The 25,433-nt window shown below is 44.1% G+C and overlaps 1 protein-coding gene across 3 annotated transcripts in view; it reads right to left on the bottom strand.

Moving 5' to 3' along the window:
* Nucleotides 1-3,658: 3,658 nt before the first annotated feature.
* Nucleotides 3,659-25,433, bottom strand: part of ace2 (angiotensin I converting enzyme 2) — a 140,920-nt gene continuing 119,145 nt past the window's right edge. For 2 of the 3 annotated variants that reach the window (XM_063051286.1, XM_063051287.1), the window contains exons 16-18: nt 23,017-23,130; nt 21,596-21,790; nt 3,659-4,824 (exon numbers count right to left, since the gene is read on the bottom strand). In XM_063051286.1, the coding sequence (XP_062907356.1) occupies nt 4,692-4,824; nt 21,596-21,790; nt 23,017-23,130 (442 nt within the window). In that variant the 3' untranslated portion in view covers nt 3,659-4,691. Of the gene's footprint in view, nt 4,825-21,595; nt 21,791-23,016; nt 23,131-23,159; nt 25,212-25,433 lie in introns of those variants that run through there. The other variant, XM_063051288.1, reaches the window with a different exon arrangement.

The raw sequence follows: 25,433 nt of genomic DNA, 5'->3' as shown, positions 1-25,433 counted from the left end.
AAGTATATATCTGTCAATTAAATAGTTAAGTTAAAATAAATAGTGCAAAAAAAACAAATAAAAAAAGTAGTGTGGTAGTGTTCATGGTTTCAATGTCCATTTAGAAATGGGATGGCAGAGAGGAAGAAGCTGTTCCTGAATCACTGAATGTGTGCCTTCAGGCTCCTGTACCTCCTTCTTGACAGTAACAGTGTGACAAGGGCATGTCCTGGGTGGTGGGGATCCTTAATGATGGAAGATGCCTTCTTAAGGCACTACTCCTTGAAGATGTCTTCAGTACCACGGAGGCTAGTAACCATGATGGAGCTGACTAATCTTAGACCTACTTGCTGCAACTTCCTTTGGCCTTGTGCAGTAGCCACCCCCACCCCCCAATCTAGATGGTAGTGCAGCCAATCAGAATGCTCTCCACCTCATATTTATAGAAGCTTTCAAGTGTTTTAGTTGACAAACCAAATCTCCAAAACTTCTAATGAAATATAAGTACTGCCCTGCCTTCTACATAGCTGTGTCAATATGTTGCGTCCAGCTTAGGTCCTCAGAGATATTGACACTCAGGAACTTGCAATTGCTCACTCTCTCCACTTTTGATCTGTCTATGAGGATTGGTTTGTGTTCCCTCATATGAAGTCCACAATCAGCTCGTTGATCTTGGTGACATTGAGTGCCAGGTTGTTGCTGCGACACCACTCCACTAGCTGGTACATCTCGCTCCTGTATGCCCTTATTTCCAATGCATACAGATTGTGATCTTCCAGTTAGGAAGATGAGGATCCAGTTGCAGAGGGAGGTACAGAGGCGTAGATTTTGTAGCTTATCGGTTAGGACTGTAAGAATGATTGTTTTAAATGATGAGCTGTAGTCAACAAACAGCATCCTGACATAGTATTATACTGTTCAGGTGATTCAAGGCTATATGGAGAGCCATTGAGATCATATCCACTGTGGAGTTATTATGGCAGCAGACAAATTGCAATCAGTTCAAGTCCTTGCTGAGGCAGGAGTTGACTCTAGCCATAACTGACCTCTCAAAGCACTTTAACATTGTAGATGAATGATGGTTGTTAAGGCAGCTCACATTGCTCTTCTTGGCCACTGGTATAATTGTTGCCCTTTTAAAGCAGGTGGGTACTTCAACTGTAGCAGAGATAGATTGAAAATGTCTTTGAACACCCCCACAAGTTTTCAGAGCCTTACCAGGTACTCCATCGGGGATTGCCACCTTGTGTGGGTTCACCCTCTTAAAAGACAGGCTGACATCAGCCTCGGAGACAGAGATCATAGGTCACCAGGTGCTGCAGGGATCCTCATAGCTGAAGTTTTATTCTCCCTTTCAAAGCAGGAATAAAAGGCATTGAGCTTGTCTGGGTGTGAAGTATCTCTGCTGTTCATGATGTTGGGTGTTACTTTGTAGGAAGTAACGTCCTTCAAACCCTGCCACAGTTGACGTACATCCAATGTCACCTCCAACCTCGCTTGGATTTGTTTCTTCGCTCTTGAAATAGCTCTCTGCAAGCTCCCTTGTTTCCTTGTACAAATCTGGGCCCCCAGACTTGGATGCCAGTCTGCTCTCTGCAGATTTGAAGCTCCTGGCTCATTCACGGCTTTTGATTCAGGTATGTGAGGTAAGTTTTTGTAGGCACGCACACTCATCCACTCTGGTTTTAATAAAGTCAGTAACAGCTGTAGCATACTCATTCAAACTCGAAGATGAATCCCTGAATACAGTCCGGTCCACCGATTCAAAGCAGTCCTGTAGATGCTCCTGTGCTTCCCTTGTCCATACCTTCTTGGTCCTCACTACTGGCACTGCAGTCTTCAGTCTCTGCCTATAATCAGGGAGTACAAGTACCAGACTTTCCAAAGTGTTGGCATGGGATAACATGGTAAGTGCTCTTGACGGTGGTGTAACGATGGTCAAGTGTGTTGGTTCATAGAAATATAGAAACACAGAAAACCTACAGCACAATACAGGCCCTTTGGCCCACATGTCATTACTTTAGAAATTACCTAGGTTACCCATAGCCCTCTATTTTTCTAAGCTCCATGTACCTGTCCAGGAATCTCTTAAAAGACCCTATCGCATCCATCTCCGCCACCATCATCGGCATCCCATTCCACACACTCACCACCCTCTGCGTAAAGAACTTACCCCTGACATCTCCTCTGTACCTACTTCCAAGCACCTTAAAACAGTGCCCTCTCGTGTTAGCCATTTCAGCCCAGAGAGATATACCTCTATCAGGTCACCCTCCGTCACTCCAAGGAGAAAAGGCTGAGCTTGCTCAACCTACTCTCCTAAGGCATGCTCCCCAATCCAGGCAACATTCTTGTAAATCTCCTCCGCACCATTTCTATAGTTTCCACATCCTTCCTATAGTGAGGCGACCAGAACTGAGCACAATATTCCAAGTGGGGTCTGACCAGGGTCCTATACAGCTGTAACATTACCTCTCGGCTCTTGAACTCAATCCCACGATTGATGAAGGTCAATGCACCATATGTGTTCGCGTCTGCTGTAGATCTATTGTGGTGATAGGCAAATTGCAGTGGGTCCAGGTCCTTGCTGAGACAGGAATCAGAGAACCTGTCTTGGGTCCAGCACATAAGTGCCATTACAAAAAAAGGCATGGTAATGCCTCTACTTTCTTAGAAATTTACAAAGTTTGGTATGTCATCTAAAACTTTAGCAGCAGAGATTATACTGATTGGTTGCATCATGACTGGTTATGAAAACACCAATGCCCTTGAATTAAAAAGCCTACAAAAGGGAATGGATACAGCCCAGTCCATCCCAGGTAAAGTCCTCCCACCACTGAGCACATCTACAAGGACTGCTGTTGCAGGAAACCAGTATCCATCATCAAGGACCCTACCATCCAAGCCACACTCTCTTCTCACTGCTGCCATCAGGAAGGAAATACAGGAGTCTTAGGTCCCATATCACAAGATTCAGGAACAGTTATCCCTCAACTATCAGGCTCTTAAAGCAGAGCGGATAACTTCACTCATTGCAACACTGAACTGCTTCCACAATCTATGGACTTACTGTCAAGAACTCTACCATTCATGTTCTCAATATTTATACATATCAATATTATTTATTATTATTATTAATAATAATATTTATTATTAGTTTTATTTTTCTTTTACTTGTCTTTTGCACGTTGGTTGTGTGTCTCTCTTTGTTGTGTGGTTTTTCATTGATTCTATTGTGTTTCTTAGTGTTTACTGTGAATGCCCACAAGAAACTGAATTTCAGGGTAGTATATCATAATATGTATGTATTTTGAACTTTTGGAGAGGTTCATTGAAGAGTCCCACAAGAGTGGAATAGAAGCTGTGGCATGTATTCTCAAGCCTGACGTGAAGTCAGAGAAGAGAGAATGATTGAGGTGGGATGGGTCCTTGATTATATTGCCTGCTTTCCCAAGGCAGTGGGATGTGTAGACAGTCATGGAGTGATGAAGGAGAGGCTAGTTTTCGTGATGAATCTATCTGTGTTCACTACTCTACAATTTCTTGTGAACTTGGGCAGAGCAGCTGTGGTACAAAACTGTGATACACAGCTTTCTATGGTGTATCTGTAAAAATTGGCGAAGGTCATATTTACCCATAAAACAGTAACTATTCACAAGGGCAAACCAAAGAAAGGGGCTCTGATATATCTTTATTTATTTGAAACTTTCATTCAGTGCTTACAGTAAAACTTGTCCAAAAGAGCAGAGCTAAACACCAGTGGTAGTCTGTGGTGGGAAAATGTGCTTTTAAATCTTGCCTGGACAATCACCTTGGGATATCATTTAATATCTTTATGTTACTTTACTAAACTCTACGGCACAAAAATGGACCAGAGAGTCAAATCAAAGGGTTCACAGAAGATGACAGCATGTTATTAACAGTATGAATCTTCTCCAGTTTGTTATATCAAGGTGTTCTTATTGAATGATTGGGGTTCTTGGAAGATTGTGGGAGAAGAGTCCAACCCTGCAGCACTGAGAAGTGGCAGGTTCTAACACTGTGTTGCCAGTGTGCAAGGTACAAGTAGAACCTTCAAGTGCTGCTGGTTTTGGTCACACCTACTCCTAGGGTCAATAAAATATCACCAGATTCTGCAGTTCACAATATTAGATGGTATTTTAAATTCTATGGCCAGGCAGGTATTAAGACCAGTGAAGCCTGACTGATAAGGATCCTTCTACTGCTACAGTTCAGAGTTGATCCTTCTCCCTTCTTTCAAGATGAAAATGACACTATAGAGTAGGATTATTTTCTTTTTTGAGGGCAGGTGTCCCAGTGTCACTGGCAAGGTCAGCATTTACTATCTATCTCTAATTTCCTAAGAGAAGGCAGTGGTAGGGTGCCTTCTTGAACCCCTGCTGTCCTCACAGTGAAGGTGCTCCTATAGTACTGTTGTGGAAGGATTTCCAAGATGTAGACCAAAGAAGCCAAATGCTTGTAGTTTGTTTATTTCTAGATTTCTCAGGGACATGTCTATGGGATAAATTTCAGCAGCTTGCAACATCTAAACTGATAATTGTGCACTAATTCTGTTGCTGGAAATAGCAGGACAGCTTGCAATAATCATATCTGTTCAAGAGCTTCAGTATAATTGGAATGGGTTCAAAGGCTAATCAATGGGCATTCACCTAGTCCTGGGAATGAGAGAAAATTATAAGGAAGTGGATCCTTTACATCTCTGTATACACTGGCTCATCAGGATGGAAAGCTTCATTCTTTATTCCTCCTTCCATATTGATGTCCTCATCTTTGTTCTTGTGAAGTTCACCACCATCTTCTTCAGTGTTTTGTGCTTTTGCTTTCCTGGAATTGAGAAATGAAGAGTAACATTACTTAGAACAAACATCCAATTATATCCCGTGCCAGTTTACCCCAGAACTGCACACAATACTCCAATTTTGGCCTTACCAATGCCTTATACAATTTCAACATTACATCCCAACTCCTATACTCAATGCTCTGATTAATAAAGGCTAGCATACCAAAAGCTTTCTTCACCACCCTATCCACATGAGACTCTGCCTTCAGGGAACTATGCACCATTACTCCTAGATCCCTCTGTTCTACAGCATTCTTCAATGCCCTGCTATTTACCATGTATGTCTTATTTTGATTAGTCCTACCAAAATGTAACACCTCACATTTTTCAGCAATAAACTCCATCTGCCAACTTTCAGCCCACTCTTCTAATTGGCCTAAATCTCTCTGCAAGCTTTGAAAACCTACTTCATCATCCACAACGCCACCTACATCTGCATACTTACTAATCCAACTTACCACCCCATCATCCAGATCATTAATATATATGACAAACAACATTTGACCCAGTACAGATCCCTGAGGCAGACCGCTTCACACTGTCCTCCAATCTGACACACAGTTATCCACCACTACTCTCTGGCGTCTCCCATCTAGCCACTGCTGAGTCCATTTGACTGCTTGGATATTAATGCCTAACGATTGAACCTTCCTAACTCACCTTCCATGTGGAACCTTGTCAAAGGCCTTACTGAAGTCCATATAGACAACATCCGCTGCTTTACCCTCGTCAACTTTCTTAGTAACCTCATCAAAAAATTCAATAAGATTTGTCAAACATAACCTTCCATGCACAAATCCATGTTGACTGTTCCTAATCAGACCCTGTCTATCCAGATAATTATATATACCATCTCTAAGAGTACTTTCCATCAATTTACCTACCACTGACGTCAAACTCACAGGTCAATAATTGCCAGGTTTACTCTTAGAAGCCTTTTTAAACAATGGAACCACATGAGCAATATGCCAATTCTCCGGCACCATCCCCGTTTCTAATGACATTTGAAATATTTCTGTCAGAGCCCCTGCTATTTCTTCACAAACTTCCCTCAAGGTCCTAGGAATATCTTGTTCAGACCCAGAGATTTAAACACTTTTATATTCCTTAAAAATGCCAGTACCTAGACCATAAGACCATAAGACAAAGGAGCAGAAGTAGGCCATTCGGCCCATCGAGTCTGCTCCGCCATTTTATCATGAGCTGATCTATTTTCTCCTATTTAGTCCCACTCCCCTGCCTTCTCACCATAACCTTTGATGTCCTGGCTACTCAGATACCTATCAATCTCTGCTTTAAATACTCCCAATGACTTGGCCTCCACTGCTGCCCGTGGCAACAAATTCCATAGATTCACCACCCTCTGACTAAAAAAACTTCCTCTTCTCTAATTGTCATACTTTCCATAACTACCTTTCTTGTTTCCTTTACATTACACAATTCAATATCCTTCTCCTTAGTGAATACCGAAGAAAAGAAATTGTTCAAAATCTCCTCCATCTCTTTTGGCTCCACACATAGCCATCCACTCTGATTCTCCAAGGGACCAACTTTATCCATCACTATCCTTTTGCCACTAACATAACTGCAGAAACCCTTTGGATTTATTTTCACCTTACTTGCCAGAGCAGCCTCATATCTTTTTTTTAGCTTTTTAATTTCTTTCTTAAGATTCTTTTTACATTCTTTATATTCCTCGAGCACCTCGTTAACTCCAAGCTGCCTATATTTATTGAAGATCCCTCTCTTTTTCCGAACCAAGTTTCCAATATCCCTTGAAAACCATGGCTTTCATAAACTTTTAACCTCTCCTTTCAACCTAACAGGAACATAAAGATCCTGTACCCTCAAAATTTCACCTTTAAATGACCTCCATTTCTCTATTACATCCTTCCCATAAAACAAATTGTCCCAATCCACTCCTTCTAAATCCTTTCTCATCTCCTCAAAGTTAGCCTTTCTCCAATCAAAAATCTCAATCCTAGGTCCAGTCCTATCCTTCTCCATAATTACACTGAAACTAATGATATTGTGATCACTAGACCCGAGGTGCTCCCCAACACATACCTCTGTCACCTGCCCTATCTCATTCCCGAACAGGTGATCCAACACTGCCCCTTCTCTAGTTGGTACCTCTATGTATTGCTCCAAAAAACTATCTTGCAGACATTTGACAAACTGCAAACCATCCAGCCCTTTTACAGAATGGGCTTCCCAGTCTATGTGTGGAAAATTAAAATCTCCCACAATCACAACCTTGTGCTTACTACAAATATCTGCTATTTGCTTACAAATTTGCTTGTCCAGTTCTCGGTCCCCATTAGGTGGTCCATAATATACCCCTATAAACATCACAACACCTTTCCTATTCCTCATTTCCACCCAAATAGCCTCCCTAGATGAGCCCACTAATCTATCCTGCCAGAGCACTGCTGTTATATATTCTCTGACAAGGAATGCAACACCTCCCCCTCTTGCCCCTCCTATTCTATCACACCTGAAGCAACGAAATCCTGGAATATTTAGTTGTTAATCACACCCCTCCTGCAACCACGTTTCACTAATAACTACATCATATTTCCAGGTACCAATCCATGCTCTAAGCTCATCCACCTTTCTTACAATGCTCCTAGCATTAAAATAGATGTATTTAAGAAACTCTCCACCTCCCACTCTCTGTTTATCCTTAATGGAGCAAACAACTTTGTTACGGAAACACGAGGAATTCTGCAGATGCTGGAAATTCAGGCAACACACATCAAAGTTGCTAGTGAACGCAGCAGGCCAGGCATCATCTCTAGGAAGAGGTACAGTTGATGTTTCGGTCCGAGACCCTTCGTCAGGACTAACTGAAGGAAGAGCTAGTAAGAGATTTGAAAATGGGAGGGGGAGGGGGAGATCCAAAATGATAGGAGAAGACAGGAGTGGGAGGGATGGAGCCAAGAGCTGGACAGGTGATTGGCAAAAGGGATATGAGAGGATCATGGGACAGGAGGCCCAGGGAGAAGGAAAAGGGGGAGTGGGGAAAAACCCAGAGGATGGGCAAGGGGTATAGTCAGAGGGACAGAGGGAGAAAAAGGAGAGAGAGAGAGAAAGAATGTGTGTATATAAATAAATAACGGATGGGGTACGAGGGGGAAGTGGGGCATTAGCAGAAGTTAGAGAAGTCAATATTCATGCCATCAGGTTGGAGGCTACCCAGATTTACCCAGATAAGGTGTTGTTCCTCCAACCTGAGTCTGGCTTCATCTTTACAGTAGAGGAGGCTGTGGATGGACATATCAGAATGGGAATAGGATGTGGAATTAAAATGTGTGGCTACTGGGAGATCCTGCTTTCTCTTGCGGACAGAGCGTAGGTGTTCAGCAAAACGATCTCCGAGTCTGCGTCGGGCCTCACCAATATATAGAAGGCCACATCGGGAGCACTGGACGCAGTATATCACCCCAGCCGACTCACAGGTGAAGTGTCGCCTCACCTGGAAGGACTGTCTGGGGCCCTGAATGGTGGTAAGGGAAGAAGTGTAAGAGCATGTGTAGCACTTGTTCCACTTACAAGGATAAGTGCCAGGAGGGAGATCAGTGGGGAGGGATGGAGGGGACGAATGGACAAGGGAGTCGTGTAGGGAGCGATCCCTGCGGAAGGCAGAGAGATGGGGGAGAGGGAAAGATGTGCTTAGTGGTTGGATCCTGTTGGAGGTGGCGGAAGTTACGGAGAATAATATTTTGGACACGGAGGCTGGTGGGGTGCTCAGTGAGGACCAGGGGAACCTAGTGGAGTGGTGGGAGAATGGAGTGAGAGCAGATGTGCGTGAAATGGGGGAGATGCGTTTGAGAGCAGTGTTGATGGTGGAGGAAGCAAAGCCCCTTTCTTTAAAAAAGGAGGACATCTCCCTCGTCCTGGAATGAAAAGCTTCATTCTGAGAGCAGATGCGGCAGAGACGGAGGAATTGCGAGAAAGGGATGGCATTTTTGCAAGAGACAGGGTGAGAAGAGGAATAGTCAAGATAGCTGTGAGAGTCAGTAGGCTTATAGTAGACAACAGGAATTCTGCAGATGCTGGAAATTCAAGCAACACACATCAAAGTTGCTGGTGAACACAGCAGGCCAAGCAGCATCTATAGGAAGAGGCGCAGTCGACGTTTCAGGCCGAGACCCTTCGTCAGGACTAACTGAAGGAAGAGTGAGTAAGGGATTTGAAAGCTGGAGGGGGAGGGGGAGATGCAAAATGATAGGAGAAGACAGGAGGGGGAGGGATGGAGCCGAGAGCTGGACAGGTGATAGGCGGAAGGGGATATGAGAGGATCATGGGACAGGAGGTCCGGGAAGAAAGACGGGGGGGGGTGACCCAGACGATGGGCAAGAGGTATATTCAGAGGGACAGAGGGAGAAAAAGGAGAGTGAGAGAAAGAATGTGTGCATAAAAAAGAGTAACAGATGGGGTACGAGGGGGAAGTGGGGCCTAGTGGAAGTTAGAGAAGTCAATGTTCATGCCATCAGGTTGGAGGCTACCCATACGGAATATAAGGTGTTGTTCCTCCAACCTGAGTGTGGCTTCATCTTTACAGTAGAGGAGGCCGTGGATAGACATGTCAGAATGGGAATGGGATGTGGAATTAAAATGTGTGGCCACTGGGAGATCCTGCTTTCTCTGGCGGACAGAGCGTAGATGTTCAGCAAAGCGGTCTCCCAGCCTGCATCGGGTCTCACCAATATATAAAAGGCCACATCGGGAGCACCGGACGCAGTATGTCACCCCAGTCGACTCACAGGTGAAGTGATGCCTCACCTGGAAGGACTGTTTGGGGCCCTGAATGGTGGTAAGGGAGGAAGTGTAAGGGCATGTGTAGCACTTGTTCCGCTTACACGGATAAGTGCCAGGAGGGAGATCAGTGGGGAGGGATGGGGGGGACGAATGGACAAGGGAGTTGTGTAGGGAGCGATCCCTGCGGAATGCAGAGAGAGGGGGGGAGGGAAAGATATGCTTAGTGGTGGGATCCCGTTGGAGGTGGCGGAAGTTACGGAGAATAATATGTTGGACCCGGAGGCTGGTGGGGTGGTAGGTGAGGACCAGGGGAACCCTATTCCTAGTGGGGTGGTGGGAGGATGGAGTGAGAGCAGATGTAGGTGAAATGGGGGAGATGCGTTTAAGAGCAGAGTTGATAGTGGAGGAAGGGAAGCCCCTTTCTTTAAAAAATGAAGACATCTCCCTCGTCCTAGAATGAAAAGCCTCATCCTGAGAGCAGATGCGGCGGAGACGGAGGAATTGCGAGAAGGGGATGGTGTTTTTGCAAGAGACAGGGTGAGAAGAGGAATAGTCCAGATAGCTGTGAGAGTCAGTAGGCTTATAGTAGACATCAGTGGATAAGCTGTCTCCAGAGATAGAGACAGAAAGATCTAGAAAGGGGAGGGAGGTGTCAGAAATAAACTTGAGGGCAGGGTGAAAGTTGGAGGCAAAGTTAATGAAGTCAACGAGCTCAGCATGCGTGCACGAAGCAGTGTCAATGCAGTTGTCGATGTAGCGAAGGAAAAGTGGGGGACAGATACCAGAATAGGTTTGGAACATAGATTGTTCCACAAAGCCAACAAAAAAGCAGGCATAGCTAGGACCCATACGGGTGTCCATAGCTACACCTTTAGTTTGGAGGAAGTGGGAGGAGCCAAAGGAGAAATTATTAAGAGTATGGTCTAATTTCGCTAGACGGAGCAGAGTTGTGGTAGAGGGGAACTGATTAGGTCTGGAATCCAAAAAGAAGCGAAGAGCTTTGAGACCTTCCTGATGGGGAATGGAAGTATATAGGGACTGGACATCCAATGTGAAAATAAAGCAGTGGGGGCCAGGAAACTTAAAATCATCGAAAAGTTTAAGAGTGTGAGAAGTGTCACGAACACAGGTAGGAAGGGATTTAACAAGGGGGGATAAAACCATGTCCAGGTATGCAGAAATGAGTTCAGTGGGGCAGGAGCAAGCTGAGACAATAGGTCTGCCAGGGCAGGCAGGTTTGTGGATCTTGGGTAGGAGGTAGAAACGGGAAGTGCGAGGTGTGGGAACTATAAGGCTGGTAGCAGTGGATGGGAGATCCCCTGAGCAGATAAAGTCGGTGATGGTGTGGGAGACAATGGCCTGGTGCTCCTTAGTGGGGTCATGATCGAGGGGTAAATAAGAGGAGGTATCCGCAAGTTGTCGCTGTGCCTTGACAAGGCAGAGGTCAGTACGCCAGACTATAACAGCACCCCCCTTATCGGCGGGTTTAATAGTAAGGTTAGGATCAGTCCGGAGGGAGTGGAGAGCAGATCCACTCCACTAAGCACATCTTTCCCTCCCCCCCACTTTCTGCCTTCTGCAGGGATCGCTCCCTACGCGACTCACTTGTCCATTCGTTTCCCCCTTCCCTCCCCACTGATCTCTCTCCTGGCACTTATCCTTGTAAGCGGAACAAGTGTTACACATGCCCTTACACTTCCTCCCTTACCACCATTCAGGGCCCCAGACAGTCCTTCCAGGTGAGGCGACACTTCACCAATGAGTCGGCTGGGGTGGTATACTGCATCCGGTGCTCCCGATGTGGCCTTCTATATATTGGCGAGACCCGACGCAGACTGGGAGATTGTTTTGCTGAACACCTACGCTCTGTCCGCCAGAGAAAGCAGGATCTCCCAGTGGCCACACATTTTAATTCCACATCCCATTCCCATTCTGATATGTCTCTCCACGGCCTCCTCTACTGTAAAGATGAAGCCACACTCAGGTTGGAGGAACAACACCTTATATTCCGTCTGGGTAGCCTCCAACCTGATGGCATGAACATTGACTTCTCTAACTTCCGCTAATGCCCCACCTCCTCCTCGTACCCCATCCGTTATTTATTTATATACACACATTCTTTCTCTCTCTCTTCTTTTTCTCCCTCTGTCCCTCTGACTACACCCCTTGCCCATCCTCTGGGCTTCTCCCCTCCCCCTTTTTCTTCTCCCTAAGCCTCCTGTCCCATGATCTCTCATATCTCTTTTGCCAATCACCTGTCCAGCTCTTGGCTCCATCCCTCCCCCTCCTGTCTTCTCCTATCATTCTGGATCTCCCCCTCCCCCTCCCACTTTCAAATCTCTTACTAGCTCTTCCTTCAGATAGTCCTGACGAAGGGTCTCGGACCGAAACATCAACTGTACCTCTTCCTAGAGATGCTGCCTGGCCTGCTGCGTTCACCAGCAACTTTGATGTGTGTTGCTCAAATAACTTTGTTATCTTTTTCTTCCTTTTCCCCTACATCTTTGGTCTGATTGCTCCTGATCTCTGTTCCCTGCCTATCCTCCCTCACACACCGCCTACCTGCCTTCTCCATTTGTGAACCAGCCTCCTCTCTTCTAGTCTCCTTAATTTGATTCCCTCCCCCCAACCATTCTAGTTTAAAGTCACCTCAGTAGCCCTCGCAAATCTCTCCGCCAGGAGATTGGTCCCTCTAGCATTCAAGTGTAACCTGTCCTTTTTGTACAGGTCATGCCTGTGCCAATAGAAGTCCCAATGATCCAAAAACCTGAATTCTTTCCCCCTACTCCAATCCCTCAGCCACGCATTTATCCTACATCTCATTGCATTCCTACTGTCACTGTCGCTTGGCACAGGCAGTAATCCCGAGATTACTGCCTTTGCGGTCCTTTTTCTCAACCCTCTCCTAACTCCCCATATTCTTCTTTCAGGACCTCTCCCCTTTCCAGCCTATGTCATTGGTACCTATATGTACCACGACCTCTGGCTCCTGTCCCTCCCACTTCATGATCTCTTGGACGTGATCAGTAACATCCCGGACCCTGGCACCAGGGAGGCAAACTACCATCTGGATCTCCGGACTGCGTCCACAGAATCGTCTATCTGACCCCCTAACTATTGAGTCCCCTATTACTACTGCCCTCCTCTTCCATTCCCTACCCTTCTGAGCTACAGGGCCGGACTCTGTGCCGGAGGCACAGTCAGTGTTGCTTCCCCCAGGTATGCTGTCCCCCCCCAACAGTACTCAAACAGGAGTACTTATTGTCAAGGGGCACAGCCACCGGGGTACTCTCTATTATCTGATTCTTCCTATTCCCCCTCCTAACCGTGACCCACTTGTCTGCCTCCCGTGGGCCTGGTGTGACCACCTGCCTGTAACTCCTCTCTATCAACTCCTCACTCTCCCTGACCAGACGAAAGTCTTTGAGCTGCAGTTCCAATTCCCTAATGCGGTCTCTTCGTAGCTGCATCTCGATGCACCTGGCGCAGATGTGGATTTCTGGGAGGCTGGGTGACTCCACAACCTCCCACATCCAGCACTGAGGACAACAAGCTGCCCTCACACTCATACTGCTCCTCACCTCAAACAACAAAAAATGAATACCAAATCTTCCTTGCCTCGCCCATTTCTGCCTAAGCCCGTTGAGCCAAAGCCCTTAGGCCTTCATTCTGCTCCCGGCTCACTCCGCAGCCCGCAAACGACGCTGCCCGCTGTATAAGGCTGTGTTCCTTTTAAGTCTTCCACGCTTCAGTCCCTGACATCACACGCCTGCACAGCCCAATTACACTCATGCAACCAATTAACCAATACATCTTGGGAATGTGGGAGAAACCTGACGCTGTCTGGTGTAGAACATATAAGCTCTTCAAAGGCAGTGGTGGAATTGAACTTGGGTCTCTGGCGTCTAATAGCTTCAAGCTAACCACTGCACTATTGAGTCAACCCCCCCTACCAAGTAAAAAGTGGTTTTGATGGGGAGCTAGCCCTACAGTAATCAGACAACACTCTCTCTTAAATTCCCAGGCTGCCAATTTCACTGTGCGAGACCAATAGAAACAAACTCTTCTATTGACACTTGTGCAGTGATATTCTACTGAATTATGTAACATTCCACCTTTTGCACTTTCAGCTGGCAGTACAAAATAAATATTTAAATAGCTATTGAAATGACCTGCAGGAAAATAATTTAGTTGTTACAAGTCTTAAACTCTTTAACCCCTAACTACCTTTTCCCATTGGCACAATTGTTTTTAAAACACGTGTTTTTATAAGGCATGTTTTCTTAGGAACACAATAGTGGCATTATAGGGGAACTACCCATACATCTTGCTGTCCTTTTATATTCCCCATATCATCACTGATCTTCATGGGCTATGGTAATTTCTATTATCCCATTCATTCCTAGAGTTCCTAAAGAGTCTGCTATTCCCTATAGTCTGTGACTATAATCCTTACTGTTCCCATCCTCCTGACTTCTCATTCTCCACAGTTCTTAGTGCTGAGCCTGCAATATTCTTCTTACTAAGGGTTACGTATACTATTGACATCATACCTGCTGATAAATGTGGTTTAGATCTGGTTTGCTGAACTGACTTCAATCTGCAGGCATCATTCTCACAGCTCCTCACATTCCGCTTCAGACAGCACCTTCACCACTGAATTCTAGGCTTCTGTCTTCCAGTCAGTCACTGACATTATTTCCTCTGGGAACTTACTGCAATTCCATTTTTTTTCTCTCTATTTATTTATCATTGTATTGCTGCCATAAATTGGAGTCGACGATGCTGTTACCTGCCTGCTGAACAGAGCCTACTCCTACTTGGATAAGCAGGACAGCACTGTGAGGATCATGGTTTTTGATTTCCCAAGTGCCTTCAATACCATACAGCCCTCATTGCTGGGGGGGAAAACTCCATTCACTGCAGGTTGGCCCTTTTATTGTATCCTGAATAATGGACTACATGACTGGCAGACCCCAGTTTGTGCAGCTTCAGATCTGTGTGTCAGACATGGCTATAAGCAGCAGTGGGGCCCCATGGGGGACTGTATTGGCTCCCTTCCTGTTTACCCTGTATACCTTGGACTTTAGATATAAAACTGAGTAATGTCATCTTCAGAAATTCTTTGATCATTCAACAATAGTTAGACGTAGAAAGGGAGGCTGGGAGGATGAATCTTCTTCTTATCGTGTCCATGAACAGTCTGTACATGATCCAGCCAGAACTGAACGCACTTTTGCATCTTGTTGTTGAATTTGGCAAGATCTGCAACAGTACAGGGTTCCTCTAGCGATGGGCATTGCAGGAGATGTTGCATAATTTGTGGTTCAGTTCCATATTCACAAGTTGTTGGGCTGGTTCTATATCCCTATTTGCTTACTGACACCTTTGAACAACCTATTCCAGTCCTAAGTCTGTTAAGGCACTTCCAGGTTACCCAGTTGCAATTAGCTCCATGGGGAAGGCTTTCATCCGGTGGAATTTCCATCTTTGGGGGTCATTTGAGACTGACGAGCCGGTCTTTCCACAAGGGAAAGACTGGCGGGCTTCAGATGTGGGAGGATGAACACAGGCTCTGATGGAAGACTTGTCAAATGGTGCAAGCTGAATCATCTGCAGCATCAGTAAGACCAAGGAGATGGTGATGGACTTTAGGAAGACTAAGCCTGCATTGCTCCCTGTTACTATTGCTGGTGAGGACCTACAAGTACCAGGGGTGCACCTGGATGACAGACAAGTGGAGCACCAACACAGAATCTGTGTACAAGAAGGGTCAGATTCTCTTCTACTTCCTGAGGAGACTGAGGTCCTTTGGAGTATGCAGGCCCCTCCTTCACATGTTCTACCAGTCTGTTGACGCCAGTACAATCTTCTATGCAGTGGTGTGCTGGGGTAATGGCATCAACATTAGTGATGCCAACAGGCTCAAGATTAGAAAGGCAGGTTTTACGATAGGAGTCAAACTGGACACACTGGAGGCTGTGGTAGAACAAAGGACCCTACGGAAAATCTTGACAATTCTGAACAATGGTTCTCATCCTCTGCATGCCACCTTGGCTGAACAGGGGAGCACTTTTAGTAATAGACTAAGACAACTACTCTGGTCCGAAGAGTGTTATATGAATGCTATATTATAACACCATTATCGGCACCCAATTGCTCACCATTGAGAACATCTACCATAAACGCTGCCTGGGCAGGGCGAAAAGCATTATCAAGGATGCATCTCACCCTTTTTACTCTCCTCCCATCTGGTAGGTGCTCCCTCACCAGCAGGTACAGGAAGAGCTTCTTCCCTGAGGCTGTGACCCTGCTAAACCTCACATCACAGTGCTAAGCAGTATTGCATCCATATTTTAATGTCTCAGTACTTTTATATTTGTATGCTGTAGCACTTACTTTTTATTCGCAGTTATTTTGTAAATAACACTATTCTTTGCATTTCTGGTCAGATGCTAACTGTATTTCATTGGCTTTGTATCTGTACTCGGCACAATGACAATAAAGTTGAATCTAATCTAATCTAATCTAATCTAATCATTAGGCTCTATAATGACAGACATCCCACCTCTCCCAGGAGTTCCGGGAGTCTCCCGCATATCGATAGTGGCTCCCTAATGCCCGCAAATTATATACAATATCCTGGAAATCGATGTTTTAGAGAGGGAGAGGGAGAGGGAAAAAAAAGAAAGAAAGAAAATAAATGAATCCTGTTTGATCTCTCTTTGTGCTAAATAGACCTATCAGTTTTCTCTGTGGGCGGGCTTTACAGTCGACCTCTCTCTCTCTTCCATATTCCATCAGTTCAGTTACTGCCATCTGTAATGACACTGAAACCATCTGGACAACTGTCGGTGATGAAGTACAAAAGTCTGGCGAAGAAATTCCCAAGGCTGGTGGTGACAACCTGACTACGCGAGGCTGTCCTATACGGGCAGGGCACATTGGCGACTTAAAGGGAATTAGAGCGGGGTTTAAATTGAAGCAAAATTCCAAAATGGTCCACTAAGATATCTTTAAAAACATGCTTGCAGCAAGCAAATTCTTCAGGGTTTTTTTCCTGAAATACTTCCACTTACAGGTACATCAAAGCCCACGATGGGCTGAGTTTAAGTGCAGCCGTTTTCAGAAGAAAAACCGATTTTAATAAATACCCAGCCCCCACTGAGGTCTCGTCATTAGGACAGCGAACAGCTTACCTGTGCTGCGCACTTTATATGCATTTCGAATTACACTTTATTAATAGTATGGTAATATATTGTTTTATGTGGTATGCGTGATATATGTATTGGGGCTACACCGTGGTCCGGACAGAGGTTGTTTCGTTTGTGGACAATCAGCCAGGTGACAATAAACCTGAACTTGAAGATACAGAACTTCTAAATCACTCATTTAAAATCACCCATTTCGATGTAAAAAAGTAAGTTCTGATCCCGATTATTGCAGGTTGTGTGTGTGTTTATATGTGTGTGTGTGTGTGTGTGTGTGTGTGTGTGTGTGTGTGAGAGACTACGGACGTATATGCGATCGGACGTTGTCCGAATGAACGTTAAGCGGTGCACACCTGTAATAAGCATACACCTTATGCTTTCATTTCTTTTAGGGACCACAACATATTAGGGAGGCTAAGCACAGGGAAGGCTGCTCAAGTATTTCACAGTTCTTTTCAGCAGAAAACCAAAGTCTGACAGAGAAGGTCACTAGAGCTGAGGTGTACTTTACATCTTTACATCTTTACATCGTTGCGCATAACCTGCCACTCCAGGTGTGTAAGCACACAGGCAAGCTATTCAGGAAAATGTTTCCTGATTCAGAAATAGCAAAAAACTCTGCCTGCTCATCAACCAAGACAGCAGCTAATGTGAACATGGCACATTAAGACAGAATTCAGAAGTCAGCTGTCTCACAGAACACTTGTAAAATTAACAAATCCATTGACCCAGACTGCTATGAGGTTGAGACTTCCGGTTGAGACCTCCCTGAAATGAGGTTGAGGTCTCCCCGAAATGAGTTTTTGCAGGGTGGAATGTCTGTAATGTGTCAACCTATAGCCAAGGGAATGACGACCCCCATCCTGTGAGACTGTTTGAGGTATCTTATTTTTTTTAATCTTTTCTTACTTCTCTTCTAATCTGTGCACTTGTAATGCTACTGTGATACTTTAATTTCCTTTGGAATCAATAAAGTATCTATCAATCCATCTAAAGTTAACAAATTTCATAACACATGCCGGTGATATTAACAGAGTTATATTGTCAGTTACACAGTCTCAGAGTTATACTATCACAGAGTTATACTGTCACAGAGTTATTATGTCAGAGTCATGCATTCGTAGAGTCATGCAGTCGTAGGGTCATGTATAACTTTATTCTGTATAACTCTATGAGCGCATGACTCTAAGGCTGTAGGACTCTACAGATGTATGTCTCTGTGACTGCTTAATCCTATGGGTGTATGACTCTATGTATATCTCTACAACTGCATATCTCTCTGACTGTATATCTCTCCGAGTGTATATCTCTCCGAGTGTATACCTCTCCGAGTGTATATCTCTCTGACTGTATACCTCTCCGAGTGTATACCTCTCCGACTGTATATCTCTCTGACTGTATACCTCTCCGACTGTATATCTCTCCGAGTGTACATCTCTACAACTGTATACCTCTCTGAGTGTATACCTCTCTGAGTGTATATCTCTCCGAGTGTATACCTCTCCGAGTGTATATCTCTCTGAGTGTATACCTCTCTGACTGTATATCTCTCCAAGTGTATACCTCTCCGAGTGTATATCTCTCTGACTGTATACCTCTCCGAGTGTATACCTCTCCGACTGTATATCTCTCTGACTGTATACCTCTCCGACTGTATATCTCTCCGAGTGTACATCTCTACAACTGTATACCTCTCTGAGTGTATACCTCTCCGAGTGTATATCTCTCTGAGTGTATACCTCTCTGACTGTATATCTCTCCAAGTGTATACCTCTCCGAGTGTATATCTCTCTGACTGTATACCTCTCCGAGTGTATACCTCTCCGACTGTATATCTCTCTGACTGTATACCTCTCCGACTGTATATCTCTCCGAGTGTACATCTCTACAACTGTATACCTCTCTGAGTGTATACCTCTCTGAGTGTATATCTCTCCGAGTGTATACCTCTCCGAGTGTATATCTCTCTGAGTGTATACCTCTCTGACTGTATATCTCTCCAAGTGTATACCTCTCCGAGTGTATATCTCTCTGACTGTATACCTCTCCGAGTGTATACCTCTCCGACTGTATATCTCTCTGACTGTATACCTCTCCGACTGTATATCTCTCCGAGTGTACATCTCTACAACTGTATACCTCTCTGAGTGTATACCTCTCTGAGTGTATATCTCTCCGAGTGTATACCTCTCCGAGTGTATATCTCTCTGAGTGTATACCTCTCTGACTGTATATCTCTCCAAGTGTATACCTCTCTGAGTGTATATCTCTCTGAGTGTATATCTCTCCGAGTGTATATGTCTCTGACTGTATATCTCTCCGAGTGTATACCTCTCCGAGTGTATATCTCTCTGACTGTATATCTCTCCGAGTGTATACCTCTCCGAGTGTATACCTCTCTGACTGTATAACCCTAATGCTGTGTAACTCTATAACCTGTAGGACTGTCTTCTCTATGCTGTATAACACTGCGACTGTATGCCCATATTGGTGTGGTTTGCTTCTCTCCTGAAGAGCTTAAGCTTTTCTGAACCATTTGCTGCCCATTTCCACCCTGTTCTGATGTTCACATAATCTTCTTGGACTCTCCCCCCAAGAGCCTCTATCTCTATCTTAGGGGACATGTTAGAGACCAACATCTATCACACTCCCACCAACTCACGCAGATACCCTGACAAACTTTCTGTACACTGTGCCTCCTGGAAGGACTTCACTTCAATCTCCCAGTGTCCTCAGATCTATTGTATGCTCCGGGAATAAAACTTTTAACTGTGTATACATTTTTGAAGGTTTCCCAATCCCATCTTTTCCACCCCACGCCTTATTTCCCCACACAAACAAGGGATGGGGTTCATCTTACCCTCCCATTCCACCTTTGACAACTATGCTGCTTTCAACATTATGCCAGCAAAAGACACATCTGCTCCATTTTGAGTGACTTTCTGGTCCACTTTTTCATCTCCATGAATACTCACTCTCACTGCCACAGCAATTTCTCATGCAAGGGAAGAAGGTGCAACAGTTTTCTTTTCGTCTCTTTCCTTCCTATCTTTCAGGTGAATTGGAGTTTTTCCAATTCAGAGTCCTGTATTTGGTGCTCACAGTGTGGTCTCCTCTGCTGTAGAGAAACTGAATGCAGACGAAGGAAGAGCATCCAATTTTCTGTTTGGGCAGATTATTAATCATAGGATTCAGTACCAAATGCACCCTTAATGGTAACAAGCTAAACAAGAGAAAATCTGCAGATGCTGGAAGTCCTACACGAAATGCAAAATGCAAGAGGAGCTCAGCAGGCCAGGCAGCAGCTATGGAAAAGAGTACAGTCGACATTTTGGGCCGAAGTCCTTCGCCAGGACTGGAGAAAAAAAGATGAGGAGTCAGAGTTAGAAGGTGGGTGGAGGGGAAGGAGAAACACAAGGTGACAGGTGAAACCGGGATGGGGAGTGGTGAAGTAAAGAGCTGGGAAGTTGATGGTGAAAGAGATACAGGGCTGGAGAAGGGGGAGTCTGATAGGAGAGGTCAGAAGGCCGTGGAAGAAAGAAAAGGTGAGGAGCACCAGAGTGAGGCGATGAGCAGGCAAGGAGATAAAGTGAGAGAGGGAAAACGGGATGGGGAATGGTGAAGGAGAGGGGGTCCCTCTCCCAGTGGCAGGGTACAGTATCACAGTTTTAGCATTGTTTTGTTTTTGGTTATGTTCTGTTCTCTTTCTTTGCTTTCTATGCCTTCCCCTGGACAGACCAGATACAACAAATAAACCTTTACCGTCGTCCCTTGGCTGGCACTACAGATTGCTGTCTCCTTTCACATCATTGTTCTCTCCAGCCCCTCTCCCTTCTCTAACATTTTTGTTTCTAACTATAATTTCTGTTCCTGATTCTGATAAGGTGTCATGGGGTCAGAGTTATGCAGCGCAGAAACAGTCCATCCAATCAGAACGCAGAACACAGAGTGCTGGCTATCAAGCCCCAATGACACGAATTCTATGCTAATCCTATTTGATTCTCCACAAATTCTGATCAATTCTACCCAAATACTTCCACTTTACCTGCATACTAGAGACATTTATAGTGGAAAACTGACCTATCATCCCACAAGTCTCCAGTATATGGAAAGAAACCAGAGCACCTAGAGGAATCTGCACAGTCATAGGGAGAGCGTGCAAACTACATACTGACAGCAATTGAGGTCAGGGTTGAACCTGAGTTTTCTGGAACTGCAGGGCTCTATTAGATGTGTCACTGTGCTACCTGTCAAAGAGAAAATTAACTCTATCTCCTTCTCTCTCTCTCTCTACAGGTTCTGCTTGCCTACCATCCCTATACTGTATCAGTTTCCAGCACCTGTGGTATTTTGCATGAGAATTATAATAAACCATTACTCTCTACTCTTCTTTTTCCCAGCGCCATTACTGTTCCAAAGTCCTTGTTTTCCCCATGTTCCTTGCTATTCTTCATGTCATTACTGTTTCTCTCTTTCTACACTCTTTTTCATAGACCGTAATTTTGCAGTACTATTGTTGCAGAAGATTCCTTTGCTGATATGCCCTTGTTTACTTATCTGCTGCTCTACACCTATTTTTCTACTGTAGTTTCATCTTTTGCTTCTGACATCTGCCATTTTACATTAGAAATAAGAACTATTTTTACATATTTATATAGGAATGCTTCTTCACTATATATCAGATTCTAGTTATTTTCTCTTGTTAATGGAATTTAGTTATTTTTAGACAATTTTCTCTCTCCTAGTTAATTCCAAAGATACTCATTTCCAGGGTACTCACCGTTTCTTAGCTCTGTATCCACTGACGATCAAGATAATTAGTCCGATGCAAACCAAGCTGATGATAACTCCAAACACGATGAGCCAGATAGTGACAGGAGCCTCACTTACTGGAGCAAAAGTGGGTGGAATACCGACAAACTCAAGTGTGTCATCGTTTAGTAGGAATGCATTGTTGAATCGATTTCTGTTCATCCTGTGACAGAAAGTAACTTGTGTTCAGTCTCAGAAATTCTGCAATACATTTCTAAATTAAACTAATGAACTGCTCAAGGAAAGTTTCTCTGGTGTGTGTAACTACCATATAAAAGGCAATAATTAATATCCATTTGACAGCTTAGGTCACAAAGACAGTATGGGTAGTTTGGGAGTGAGTGTGCGCAGTCCTGCCATGCAAAAGGAATGGTAATTGTTTATTACTGGCACTTGTACAAAGACACAGCTTAAAGCTTTTGTTTGTGTGCCATCCAGACTGATCATTCTACATATAAATACATTGAAGTAGCAAAAAGGGAAAGCAGAATGCAGCATTTAGTGTTACTGTTACTGTGCAAATAAGTAAAAGGCAAGGACCACAGAAGTGTTCATTTTTATCATATGTATGAGAGAGGGTCTGTTAAAAGCAGGATAAAAGCTGTCCTTGATCCTGGTGCTACATGTTCTCAACTCTGACAGGAGAGACAAGAGAGAATGGCTGGTTGGGTGGGGTCCTTGGTTATGCTGGCTGCTCTCCTGAGGTGAGAATCAGAATCAGGTTAATTATCACTGATATATGTTGTGAAATTTACTGTTTTGTGGCAGCAGTTCAGTGCAAGACATAAAAATCACTGTAACTTACAACAATAATAAATAGTTGAAAAGCATGGTAATGTGGTTGTGTTTGGGTTTATGGATCATTCAGTAGTCTGACAGCAGAAGGGAAGAACCTCGTCCTGAAAACTGAGTTTTAGGAAGAACTAAAACACCAAGTGTGAGCCTTCAGGCTCCTGTACCTCCTCCCAATGAAGGGAGGCTGGCCAAATTACCATTTCATTTTAGCTGTATGTTTAAAATTGAAAATATTGGTACGTCAAGCATTTGACCAAAATGGGTTTGGTTGTTACACTGGATGCCATTTTAACTTGATTCATTGCCAGCCTCTGTTCTATGAGCCACATGATGAATGAAAAGTAACCAGGCAATAGGCGAGGTTGCCGAGCAGGACAGAGGGAGGAGATTGCAGATTATTGGTTGCTTTATTCTTTCAGTCAGAACCATACATTCATTTTCAACTTAGATATTTTTCTAAAAGCTGTAAGGAAGCAATGCTGTTGTTTCACCCGACCCCACTTGTGGAGTGTTCCTTCTGAAATGAACTGTTGTTTTGCAGAACGTGCCATATAGGTTATTTTTTCAGTGCTAACGAGGAGCTCCAGAAGGTACCTGATGGCTTCCTCCACATCGGCCTTTGGAATAATCTCTGTGTTGTTTGGGTTGACAACAAAGAAATAAAATGAGATCCTTTTTGTTTCATTGAATATGTGGACATTTTCGGCCCTGTGTGAAAAAAAGAAAAGCAGGTAGGCATTGATTAAAATTGGTAGTCTATCTCCCTCACATTCTCCATATACTCATATATGTACACTGGTTAGACTGCAAACTGAAGGCAGTATTTGTGGGAGTGACCAACAGCCTGCTCCAATCACAAACTGGATTCAGACAGACTGGCCTGAGCTCATGTAGCAGCTCACTCAGTATGGAATCACGTTACATGTTCAAGTTCCTTCCTGAAGCCTGAGCGCAGACTCTAGCCTGATACCTGGGCTTTGCTTTATGTGAGATGTGAAATTAGAGCAAAGTTTGCAAACATGAGAACCCAGTGGAACTTCAAGTAGAGGCTGCGCAGTAACAGCCTACCTGGCTGCCAGCTCAGGGACTGGTTTGGCAGGAAGAGGAATCTTCACACCCTGTGTATCTGCAAGCCTGTGTGCATGGAGTGAGGTGGCAACTTGCCAGAGAGTGCCATACACTGGCACTGCTGCAGGTAACAGTGAAGCTGAAATTCCTTCCACTCCTTCCCAGCAATTCTTGGTCTCTATTATCTATTTCACTGCACCCAGACTCTGAGGCAAATCTACTATCACCCATTTCTACTGTGAATCTGCAGATGGATCAGAAACTATGCAGTACATTGTAATGTCAACACAGTCTTACTCCATGGGAACAGTGAAATAACGATTGATAATGAACAACAAGAATGGCCTGGATTTAAGGACAAAACATAGTCTAAGGCCACATCACCAGATATTATAAAGTGCATTTTGTACGCGGTTGAAAAGTAAAACGTGGTTAAAAGAATGTTGGGCCAATGAGGGATACCATCTTGCAGAGGCAAAGGGCATGACTGAGGTATTGGCTAGATATTTATCTACACTAAAAAAGGATGATTGTTACAATGGGAGGGCAAGGAAAAGATTGGATCAAATAAATGTAGATTGAGAGGAAAGGTTAAATTAATTGGTTAACTTACAAGTCATCTGGTCTGGACAGATACATTATAAGGTACTGAGAAAGGCAGAGATGGAAACAGCACAAAATCAAATTTCATGCTCCAGTCTTCCCTGGATGTGGAAGCATGTTAAAGAACATGGTACCTCATTCAGAAAAGACATAAATAATAAACTTGATAACTACACACCAATGTCACTGATGAGGGACTACCAAAGACATTCTGGAGGAGAAAATAAGACTATAGGACCATAAGACATAGGAGCAGAATTAGCACATTCGACCCATCGAGTCAGCTCCATCATTCCACCTTGGCTGATTTCTTATCCCTCTCAACCCCATTCTCCTGCCTTCTCCCCCAAACCTTTGATGTCTTGAACAATCAAGGTCTCTATAGCTGCCTGTCACCCCTACCCTAGAAGAGATCCAAATTACTGAAAAACTCGAATCCCTGCTCCCTGGACAAACTTTTCAGCCCTGCATTCATCTGGCCCATTTTATGTGGCACCAGAGGTCACTCCCCTCGAGGTCTTGTATTTTAATTTCTTAATTCCTATGCTCATTCTACAGGCCCTCATTCTTTGTACCAATCTGTGGTAGTTCATCCTCTCCCCAAGAACTATATCTGCAGCCGTCCGGAAATATGTTTGACCCTGGCAGCGGGAGGCAACACACGATTCTGATGACTTTTCTGCAGCCACTGAATCTCCCTTCAAAAATTAAACAGTTTAAATTTTATCTGGATTTAACACCATTTGTCGTTCTTCAGTCCATTTACCCAGCTGATCAAGATCCCCTTGTAAATTTTGATAACAATACCCTCTTTTTCTTCCAAAGTGCCATTTAAACTGTTTCTCCTAAATGCCTGCCCATGCCTTGAACTTCTTTCCCTCATGGTCGGCTGATAATATATTTATCATTATTATATTGTCAAGTTTTGTATCATCAATAATTTTATTAGAAAAAGATCCTTGAACACAATTTAATTTAATTCCTGGGGATCCCATTCCATAATCTTCCTATCCAATTCCATTTTCAACGTCAATTCCTTCTCCAGGTATTGTTGTTTCTTTAATAATCTCAGCCACTGTATCCCAATAAATCCAGAATGAGGGTCTTTATCAAATGCCCTGTGGAAGATATTAATATTGATGAATATTCATCATGATTGCTTCCTTAAAGGTTAGGCATTTAAGATTTCTCATTTATATATCATAACCTTCATAACCAATACAAGAATTCATACTGAGTAACACTGAGGCTTTGAAAGGCATTGGTCACACCACTTGGAGTATTGTGAGCAGTTTTTGGGCCTTTATCTGAGAAAGGATGTGCTGGCATTGGGGAGGGTC

Source organism: Mobula hypostoma, chromosome 6 (genome assembly GCF_963921235.1).
Source record: "Mobula hypostoma chromosome 6, sMobHyp1.1, whole genome shotgun sequence".
Lineage (NCBI taxonomy): Eukaryota > Metazoa > Chordata > Chondrichthyes > Myliobatiformes > Myliobatidae > Mobula > Mobula hypostoma.
Note: the sequence above shows the minus strand (reverse complement) of the source record. Positions and strands in the feature narration are given on the sequence as shown.